The 10,949-nt window shown below is 51.1% G+C and overlaps 1 protein-coding gene across 9 annotated transcripts in view; it reads left to right on the forward strand.

Moving 5' to 3' along the window:
* The window catches only part of CADM1 (cell adhesion molecule 1), a 140,068-nt gene extending 129,891 nt beyond the window's left edge, over window positions 1–10,177 (forward strand). For 6 of the 9 annotated variants that reach the window (XM_036397604.2, XM_036397605.2, XM_036397607.2 and 3 more), the window contains 2 exons: window positions 7,679–7,810; window positions 8,004–10,177. In XM_036397604.2, the coding sequence (XP_036253497.1) occupies window positions 7,679–7,810; window positions 8,004–8,122 (251 nt within the window). In that variant the 3' untranslated portion in view covers window positions 8,123–10,177. Of the gene's footprint in view, window positions 1–1,361; window positions 1,446–7,678; window positions 7,811–8,003 lie in introns of all 9 variants that reach the window. The other 3 variants (XM_036397602.2, XM_054517123.1, XM_036397603.2) reach the window with 1 other exon arrangement.
* Window positions 10,178–10,949: the final 772 nt, after the last annotated feature.

The following is a 10,949-nucleotide window of genomic DNA, read 5'->3' on the forward strand; positions in this document are numbered from 1 at the left end:
GGTGTGCTGTGGCCAAGAGGTCAGAAATGATGGATTCATTCTGGATGTTTTCTAACATTGAGCAATGCTAACAATTATTATTGCAGGCCTGGGACAGATCCCATAGGTAAGATGCACCAGGGCTCTGGTGAACATCCCTGAGTGGATGGGGAAAATTGTTTTGCTCTTAGTTCTTTTACTTTTTAAGTTCTATTTTTTAAGGAAAAATACACTTTTTGGTGAGTGAAGAGAAGAACCTGAAACAATTTCTCAAGGGAATTGCCCAGAATGAGTGTTTACTCCCCAGCCTGTGCTGCTCAGAGGGGCTCACACCTTTCCCAGAGCACACAGCTCAGTGTAGTCCCTTTTCTGAGTCTGGAATGGAAGCCAAAGTTTCCCCCACCTCTACAGAACGCAGCTCAGGCAGAGCCACTGCCCACAGTGAGCACGGTCGTGTGCTGCCAAGCAGCCTTTTTGCAGCATCTGGTTTGGCTACTGATTTTTTCCCTAAGAATTTCAAAATTTTGCTTGTTGCTCTTTGGGTTACTCCTGCCTGCCCAAAGGGTGATCATTCCTGGTCAGGTGTGGTCAGGATCACGCTGGGTCAGGTATGGGGGAGGCACTAGAGAGAGCCCCAGGCCCTTCTCTGCTACAGACAGAGTGGTCTCTGCCCCATAGCTTCAGAGACTGAAGCCAGGTCATGTTTTTGGCCCGGGCTCAGCACATGGGGGCTCTCAGATGGGTGCTCCAGGTGAGTGCTGGAGTTGAGCTCTCCATCGGGTACACTGCCCTCCGCTCCAGCCGGAGCGGGTGCTGGGAGCCCTGGGCACCACCCTGGGCATGCAGGGCACGGCCCACCCCCATGGGGAGCCCTGGGCACCACCCTGGGGATGCAGGGCACGGCCCACCCCCATGGGGAGCCCTGGGCACCACCCTGGGCATGCAGGGCACGGCCCACCCCCATGGGGGAGCCCTGGGCACCACCCTGGGCATGCAGGGCACGGCCCACCCCCATGGGGGACCCTGGGCACCACCCTGGGGATGCAGGGCACGGCCCACCCCCATGGGGGACCCTGGGCACCGCCCTGGGGATGCAGGGCATGGCCCATCCCCATAGGGGAGCCCTGGGCACCGCCCTGGGGATGCAGGGCACGGCCCACCCCCATGGGGGACCCTGGGCACCACCCTGGGGATGCAGGGCACGGCCCACCCCCATGGGGAGCCCTGGGCACCACCCTGGGGATGCAGGGCATGGCCCATCCCCATAGGGAGCCCTGGGCACCACCCTGGGGATGCAGGGCACGGCCCATCCCCATGGGGGACCCTGGCGTGGCGGGCGTGGGGGCTGCTGCAGTGTTTGCTCAGTGTGCTGTTCCTTCCAGGTACATCTGTCCCACCCACAGCTTCAAGCGAGGCTCTGCCGACTGTGCAATTAAGTAATGCATCCCTTGCCTTCCGCCCTTCAGGTAGCCTGAGTGCAGAGCCGTCCTCGCTCTTCGGCCGAGCTCTGTGTGTCTGTGCCTCTCGCAATCCTCCTCTTGTTCCTCACATCCTGAGCCCTTAGGGTACGGAGAGGGCTGGCCTGGCACCTCTCAGTTCCTCATTCCAGCCTGGCAGGCAGGGTTCCTGCAGCACTGGGCATTGAGGGGGCAAACCTGAGCGTGTGTGTGTGTTGTGCACACCTGTGCATGCAGGTGCACACACACAGACACTGCCGTGGGCTCGGGGCACGGCGCTCCAGGGACCCCTCCCCACACCCCCCGAGCTCTCCTGGCTCTGCTCCGGAGCATCAGCACCTCCTGTGAACCAGGGAACGGTTCCCTGACCAAAAACCATCAGCGCCTTTGCAGAGGGGATGCTGGTGGATCCATAGCATCGGCTGCACGCGGGGCTCCCCTCTCCAGAGAGGAGTCTGTGGAAGCAGCCGTGCAGCTCTGAGCTCTGCCACGGTGAGCACATTTATTCAAACAAAGCGCGTTATTTTTTATGAAGCGATCTTGAAATGGGTCGCTGAAGGGGAGCTTATTGATTGAAGAAGGATGAACTCCTCAAATTTCTCTGGTTTAAATTAGACCAAATTCAATTACGATAGGACAGGCAGGTTAACGCTGCTCTTTAACGGCCCCTCAATAAATTCGAGGAGGGGTAGCCTGCTCCATGCCACGCTGTGGGAATGAATAACATTATTGCTCATCCTGTCATGGGCAGGCAGTGATTTCTGTCCTCCCATGTCGTGGCTAAGTGCTTTATAGTGTTCACAGAGTAACGGCAGCCTGTTCTTCCACCAGCACCCCCTGCCAAGTCCAACATCTAGTGCTGCTGCATCATTTCAAAAACTTCATTCCACAAAAGAATTGACCCCAGATTCATTTGGGAGGTGTCAGTGCAGTCCTGATGTTTCCTACCTCCAGGGAAAAGGAATAATTGGCTCACCAGGTTTTCAGGAGTGCTCAGATGACTTAAAGCCATTAAACACCCAAATCGTGACCTGTGGGTTCTTCAGGCATACTGATGGGATAATCATTTAACAAACTAAACTGTAATCAGATTTACAAGAGGTCACTTGTTTAGGAATTCTTCAAAGCTGTTGGTGTAGGTTTCCTTTCCCCTGCCGCGATGCAGATGTTACCTGCACATCTGGGAAGCTCAGGAGCTTCAGTGGGGTTGGTGTGTATGAGCTTGCTCCTGCCCACAAGTTCAGCCCACACTGCCCAATGTCAGGAGCTTGACCTTAATTTTCACCCAGAAATAGAAGGTAAATTTTTGTGCAAGTGAGGCAATAAATCCTGATGTGCCAAAAATAATGTCTTAACTACATTTTCATAAAAATCTCCCTCTGTTGTCTGCTTTTACAGCAGAAATGCACATAGAGGAAGGTCAGGGCTGTCCAGAGACACCCCAAAAGGTTGCAGTTGGGCTAACGTGAAGCTGGAGGGAGGTGAGGAGGAAGGACAGGAGTCAGGAGCACCACACAGCTGGGGTTCCATAAAACCAGGACAGGCTGCATCTCCCAGTGCTGCCTTTGCTCCACACCTCCGTCTCTGGGCCCAGGGAGAGCCGCAATCGGCTGGAGGGTGCTGGACACGCAGGGAAGGAGCTGTTGGCAGCAGCAGCAGTGTCAGGAGCGGTGCCAGCGCCCCTGGAGAGGTGGGGCCGGCTCCTCCCGGCTGCAGGAGGTCCCTGGAGGAAGGAGCCGCTGCCTCCAGGCGCTCGAGGATGCTGGTGTGTGCAGGGGGCTCCCGTCACCAAGGTGAGCCCAGAGCCGCCGCCTGAGCCTCGCGGGACCCGCTGCTGAGAGCATGGGGAGCACTGAAGGTAAACCTGCAGTGGTTTGACCCAAATAGGGCTGAGGCTGTTGGTGTGGGCAGAAAGGAGATTTAAAATACAGGCAGCCCGGTCCAACCCATTCTTACTTTTACTCTTGGGATGCTGCTGCTGACGAAAAGAGTGGAATATTCATAGATACATCTATATTTAAAGCCTCATTAAAGTGGAATTGAGTGGAACCTTTTCATTGAGAAGTTGGGAGCAGAGAAGTCTTCCCTCTGTTAAATCTCAGTGTAAGCACTGACCCAGACTGTCAGAGTGCTGCTCTTACCATCACCAACATTTTTCTTGAGAGCCCACAGAAAGCTGATTTTAGCACTTAACATTGGCAGAAATGTTAGAAACCTGGAGATCATTAGAACATTCACTTTTTAAGAGTCCCCCAAAGCCCCCATAGCTGAGAACCTGCAGGTGTGAATCGCAGATGATGATTATCAATACTTAGATGGACAATCCCCAGCTCAGCATCTGCTCCGTACTGCTCCTAACCTCTGGAATTAGTTCCTTAGTTCTGTGATGAGTAGGAAGCAGTCCCCAACCCCTTTCTCTCCTGTCTATGTGCTGTTTGCTGAGCCATACTTTTTGTTTAAAGGAAAACTTCAAGGTTGCCATTCCAGCAGTGTAATCACTATTTTGTTGATTACACGAGCAGTTGGTAAAAATAATCAGCAAAAATAAGTTTCAAGCCACCCAAGTCTCTTCCTGGCCACCCTAGAAGAGGCTCTGGAGCGCTGCTGCTGCTGTACAGTGATCTGCACCATGGGCAGACGGACCCAGTACTGCATCCCACGAAACCCTGGCATCCCCTGTTGTGGGCTGCAGCCAGTGCCAATCCCTTGGGGGAGCAGCACAGCACTTAGAAAGACAAATTGATTTTTTTTTCCTGCATGAGTTCAGCTCTGGCAAGTGCATTGTACCATTACCACTGCAGTTTTCCTTTAAGGTGCTTTGGTGCCAAGCAAAGCATCGACTCAAAAACGGTTCAGCCAAGGGTGCACCCATAGCTGCAGAGTAGCCCTGAGGGCGCATGTTGCTGACAACATGCTGTGATGTCTGTTCCTTCCCTGCCCTTCCCTCCTTCTTTCTGCCCCACCCACAAAAATTCACAAGCGAACCCAAAACAAAACCCTAATAGGCAAATTCCTGATGATTCGCTGGAGAGGCCAGGATTCAGCTTGCTCCAATATATATTAACATCCTAATGGGAAAGCTCTGCATGTATACATTTACTGCGCCCTGACAAGAGGGAATTAAATGTCAGAAGGATTTGTAGCATCTGTAATTGAATTGGTGCTGAGAAAAGCAAATCTTGAGGAAGAATAACATATTAGGATTAGCAAATAATGTGGCATTTTGTCAGTTCCTGCCATCTCAACTGTTCCCTCTTCAGCAATAAAGTTGTGATTTCTGGTTTAATCAGAGATAGGAGGCGGGAATAGCTTGGGTGAATTGGAGGCAGCATTTAAAGCAAATTCCGGTTGTTAAGGTCAAGTCTCTCCTTGGCTTTGAGGAATTATTCCTTGTTCCATAGACCTGACACTTGGTTAATTACCTAAGGAATAGCGGGGGACAGGAGGATGTGGAGGGGCTGTTCCTGTGCTGCTGGCACACAGGTGTGCTGGGATTGTGTTGGAATTGCTGGCGGTGGGTTCCGGCTTTGCTGTGCCTGCAGGCAGAGCTCTTGGTGCTGGGTCATGCTCCAGAGCATGCAGGGTTTGATGAGGGGCTGGAGGCAAGGAGAGGAGATGCTGCAGCAGGAATGTTTTAGGCCATGTGTAAGCTTGGAGGTGTATTTAGCCATGTGTGTAACAGTGTGAACTTGGGGCTGGCACCTCGCAGGGATCTTCTTTAAGAAGAACAATTGAGAAAAATGGCCCTGCACGTCTCAGCAGAGGAACTGACGCTTAACAAACTCTGCTGAGCAAACCTGGCAAGGCTTTAGGCCCAAGTCCCTTCTCAGGGGAGCCCTTGCTCCCTGCTCTTGGCATGATGTCAGGCAAAGGGAAGACAAGAGGGATGTGTCAGGCACGGTCTCTGGCACGGCCCCATCTCTGCGGCACTGGGTCTGTGGGACAGCGTGGAGGCTGCCGCCGCCAGCACGAGCACACGGCTTCGTCTTTCCAGAACCTTAATTTATGATGATGAAGAAAAAATGCCTCTTGATGCAAAATCCTGCTGGAAGCACATTACAGAGCCGTAACTCAGCATGTTTATGCCCCTCAGCTGTTCCAGATGTCAACAAGGCACTCATCGCCCAGGCTGGGATGCTGCTGGATGCTCCAAATGTAGCCAAGCGGAACTGGGTGAAAGTTTCTGAAAAAATAAGAAAAAAATGGAGTGAAGCATGCCTAAAGCAGCTGCTCCAGCAGATGAGCCAGTTTATTTGCTTTGCAGAGAGCAGGTTCGTGGAGGCCAGATCAGCCAAGCTGGAGTGGCAGTGGGATGGCTGTGTCGGAGTGGGGGCTCCCTGGATGCCCAGTGTGACTGGATTTCCCCGGCTGCCCCCCTGGGCAAGCAGCAGATCCTGTCCCTGGGCATGGGATCAGCTCCACACCCCATGAGTGTCCATGGGCACCTTTCCCTCAGCATGCAGGGATGTTCAGCTGCTTGCCACACAGCAGATGCTGGGAAGTGATCACAGCATGATCTGCTCCCACTGGAGATGAGACAGAAGGTCCTCCTTTGCTGTGTTTTTGGTTTGCAGGGGAATAATCTTTTTTGGCTGCAGTTTTTACCTTATCAGCCAAACTGCTGGAAGGGTCTCCACAGTATCTCTCACCACGCCCCAGCTCATCCCAGCATCTCTCTGCCCACCCTGGGGATCCTGCTCTCAGAGGTTACTCGAAAGGGGCTTTTTTTCTTAAATTGTTTTAATTAAAAGGCGCTTTATGTTGCTCTTGGTCCCCAGTTATTTACTTGGGTCCCTCAGTCCTTAATCTTGGAGCAGAATTGGAAATATCGATAGAAAGCATAAATCCCAGCTGCTGCTCGAAAGCTTTGTATCAGGTCTCAGCTCAAAAGAGCCCCATTACCTTTAGCTGTCACGGATCTGTACGCTTGATCGATAAACTTCAAATATTATTAGAGGTGGAGGCTTCAGAGATTTGCTCTGTTCTTTGGAGGGAGACGGAGATAAATCTTTCTTAAAAATTGACTTGCATTTGCTCTCTCAGTCGTCCTGGCAAAACGCATTTCTCCGAGGTGTCCAGGCAGGCGCAGGCAGGGCAGATTTATGGGCCATGTGCTTCTTGTAGTGAAAGATTTAAATGGTAAATCCTTCACATATGACTTCACAAATCATGTAAAGTTAAAAGATTTTTACCGTTTCTGTTGCTGCTGTGCTTAAATTGTAAGGTATGGCCAGTAAATCATTTTAATAGAGGTGTCGCGCTTGACTCACTAAAAAAAAGAGACAATGGTTTAGCTTCTATTCCAAAATGTTAATGTATTAATCAGCAGGAGAATAATTGTTTTTTACTGCGTTATAAATCTCAGTTGCCATTAGGATTGCAGCGAGGGTTGATGTAGCTGCGTTCTTAAATTAAAATTGTTTACACTGCTATACATTCATTTTACATGGCCATAGCTCATCCGGGGTTCATTCCGGAGCTGTTCCTCCGCCACATCAGTCATCCCTCTCCCAGGTGACGGCATCCCGAGGGAGAGGCGCTTCTGAAAGGAAACTAATTGTGTGGTGAGGAGTTAAATAAACGCAGTAAAGCAGTCGGAGGCACTGTACAGTTCCTGCTTACTGTCGGCCTCGGACTGGGTGTTAGCTTTTGGGTCAGGAGTGCTGTGTCCTTGTGGGTGCATTGGACAGGAGAGGTGGGGGTTCATGGTGGAACCCCGTTCAGTCGCGGCAGAGGATGACTGTAAACGCATTTTCCATGCTGGGTGGATTGGGTTTTGGGCAAGGAGTGTTTTGGGAAGTTGAAATGTTTTCAACAGGGCACTCGTTAATGACATTTCTCAGAGCTGACGATTAATATTCCCGTATGGTACTGCTCTTCCCCATGCCCCATCGCCAAGAAGGCTGAGATTTGGGGAGCACTACAGGGAAATTTCCCAAAATAGATCCCCACCAAGAACTCCATGTGCCCTTCCTCCCCTCTCCCAGCTGTCTCCCACGTGCGTAGTCATAGTGCTGCTGCTTTTAGCGGAGAACACCTCGCGAGTGGAGCCGCCAGATCAGTTCGGCTCCGGACAAAGCTCCTCTGCCCGAACTCATCTGTCTAGTTAGCTCCGTGCTTCACCCCTGCTCCTCTGGAGAGCCTGAGGGCAGCTCTTCCCATCCTGAGAGCAGCTGCAGCCAGAGCCTGCCGAGAGCATTGCAGTAAGCCCCCAATTCTTATTCCTCTTCTGGTCTCAACAGATTCCCGCGCGGGTGAGGACGGGGCCATACGGAGCGTGGACCATGCCGTGGTTGGTGGCGTCGTGGCCGTCGTCGTCTTTGCAATGCTTTGCCTGCTCATCATTTTAGGGCGATATTTTGCCAGACATAAAGGTAAGGCAGAGAGCAAAGCTGGAGGATGAAAGGCCAGGCTCGTGTGTCCCCTCAGTCGCGGTGTTGTCATGTCTGACGGGACACACGCCCCACTTTCTCTCCCAGCAGCACTTTTTGTTTCCTTTGTCAGTCGCTCCCTCAGCAGCCACACCCAGGCCCCCAAGGAGTCACGCAGCCTCCACTTCCCTTGCAGGTACATACTTCACTCACGAAGCCAAAGGAGCAGATGATGCGGCCGACGCAGACACAGCCATCATCAACGCAGAGGGGGGACAAAACAACTCCGAGGAAAAGAAAGAGTACTTCATCTAGAGCAGCCTTGGTTCCCATGAGGTGTCCAACTGTGGACGGTTACTACTGGCCCTATTTAAACGCTACAAAGACAAAGTGATCTTGGAAGTTGCAACCAGCTTGTGTCTTTTTTTTTGTAAGGAAAAAAAAAGCAAATGGGTGGAGAGCGGTGAGGCCGGGAAGGTCTGGGATTTGCTGTGTAAAAATATTCCTCGTAAAGTACACTCTGCTGTTCGACACCTCAGTTCGTTTGGGTTTTCTTTTTTTGGCCAAGTCCAGCTTGGATTTAGTTTAGTGAAGTCATTTGCAGAAGATTCTGTGCCTTGTTTAATTTCTGTTCGTTCGGGTCGGGGGGAGGCTGGGAAGAAGAGGGGCTTCTGTGCGTTAGTTCCCTTCGGGTTTCTGTGGCTCTTCGTTTCCCCTTTCCTGTTTCTGGAGTTGCCAGCTGGGACCCCGTGGAGTAGGTGCGTTTCTCTGAAGGTGTTTCCCCTTTTTTCTCTTCACCAGTTTCCGTTCAGAACTCGAGCTCATCGGAGGAGAACCAGCACATTTTAGATGCGTAGTTTGCAGTTCAGTGTGCCCATGTCCCGTTCCCCTGTTGCCGTCAGGGCTCGGATAACACCCCCCAAGCCCCCTTTTGTGGCTGTTTCAGGTGCTTTCGATGGTGCAGCTGGGAAATGGGCTGGAGCTCGGCAGAGGCGCTGCTCGGCCGTGGGGATGCAGGAGCAGGGTCCCTGCTGGGCAGGCAGAGCCCTCCCGGATGCGGGGGCTTCTCCTCATCCTCTCCCCGCTGGGCGGCCGCGGAGGCAGCAGGTAAAGCCCCTCTGACGTGTGAGCCCAGACCTGGAGAGCGGCTGGATGAACAAACCTGCCTTTTTTTCTACCTGCTGAGTAAAATGCGGGAATTTGTGTTGAAACGAGCGTGCTAATGACCACTAAAGCCATAGGTGCACAGGAAACTCTGGCTCAATTGGAATTGTAAGCGACAGGTAGCAAAGTGCAGCGGGAAGACGGTATAAAGCTATATATGCTGACTTTTTTTTGGTGAGTAATCATGGATTTCAAGCGATACTTTTTTATTGTGTTTATGTGGCAAATGTATCTGATTTATTTAAGGAAAGCATTAATCTTAGTGTCAGGTTTGGGGATTTTTTTACGGGTTTTGGGGCGGGGGGGGGGGGCCATTTTCACGTGTTTGTTTTTTAATTGCTGTTTTTTGGCAGAACCATTACAATGTGGGATTCCTTTGGGAACGGGGCGGCCTGGAGCACCAAGCAGGCCCTTTTTCCCCCGGCAGTATTCCGTCTTTCCCCTCTCTCACGGGCGGAACCTCGCGAAACAAACACCCTTTTTCCCGAGCAGCTTTTGCCGAGCGCAGCTCTTCTCTGAGCCCTCAGCACCATTGCCAAACCCCATCGCGGTGAGAAGCAGCCAGGCTGGAGCCGGGGGCTCCGCGGCACGGGACGGGCATCCTGGCCTTGAGCAGCCCATATTTGTTTGGAAGTGTACCGTAGTGCAGTGTTACCGATGTAACTTTGACTTACAATGTTGACATGTCTCAGGTTCATGTGTTTGATTGGTGTTTTCCGTCTCAGGTAGATTGCAAAATTTTGGCCCCACGCATTGGAAAAATAAAAAAAAAAAAAACCACGCGTAAAAACAGGAGAAAAAACAGGAAATTATTAATTTTAGTTGTATATCGGTTTATGTATTTTTTCTTCAGTATACAGTGCACTGTTGAAATGTATTGTTGAGTATTACTTTGTACAGCTTTAGATCATTAGGACTTTGAAGCGTGAAGAAAGAACAACCTTGTTTAAAGGAGGATCACAAATGAAGAACGCAGAACTGATGATAAACAACCTTGTTCTTTATTTACCCGGCCTTTTTATTTTTTCCCCTTAGGCCAGTTCTGTTTTAAGGTGTCCATGGAAGATGTTACAGTGTAAGAAAATACATATCCATCTGTTCCCATTCACATTTTGTATTGGTTCATGTATCCCATTTTTACAAAGGAAAAGAAGTACTATAAAATATCTGTCTTCTTAATAAAAAAAAGTTAATGTTACAAAACTAGACCTTGTTTTGCACTCTTTATCCCAGCTGTTGCAGAGTCCACTATTGGAGCTCCACCAGCTACATGGGCAGGAGGAGCTGGGGCTGAGCAGGTCACACTCAGCATTAGGACAAAAGGAGTTAAACCTGATGTATTGAACCTGCATATAATATAGAGCAGATTTCATGAGTTTCTTGTTTATAATTGCTAAATTATTTTCTTTGAGGAGCAATGCCTTGGAGGAAGTTGATCTGACGCTGATATTCCAACTTTCCCAAGCTGCGCTAGGTCAGTACACAAGTTCTTAATAGCAGACAAATATTTAAATCCTCCCTTGTAAGGTAAGGTAAGGTAAGGTAAGGTAAGGTAAGGTAATCGTCCCTTGAAATGCGTGACCTCCCTCACCCCATTCTTGTCTCCCATTCAGTCCTGGCACTGCCAGAGTCCTGGCACCTGTCTGTAGAACACCTGGCATTTCCAGGCTGTGGCTCCCATGTCTGTTTGCCTCGGGACGTGTGGATGCAGCAGCCGGTGCTGCCGGAAGGATCCGTGCGGCTCCGCTCAGCCTCGGGCAGCAGCAGCGCCGACACTCCTCCTGCCTTCCCTCCACCACAGCCCCCGAAATCAGCCTGCGAGGCAGCTGCAGCACTGAAATTAGAATCATTAATCTTTTATGTTTTGCACAAAGGATGAGGAGGAAGACAATTGCTTTTTGAGGAGATCACACCGAGAACAAGCGTGCAGAATGAGCGCGCTTGGCCCCGGAGGGGCTGTGTGCCAGACCAAGGCCAC

This window comes from Molothrus ater, chromosome 22, assembly GCF_012460135.2.
Source record: "Molothrus ater isolate BHLD 08-10-18 breed brown headed cowbird chromosome 22, BPBGC_Mater_1.1, whole genome shotgun sequence".
NCBI lineage: Eukaryota > Metazoa > Chordata > Aves > Passeriformes > Icteridae > Molothrus > Molothrus ater.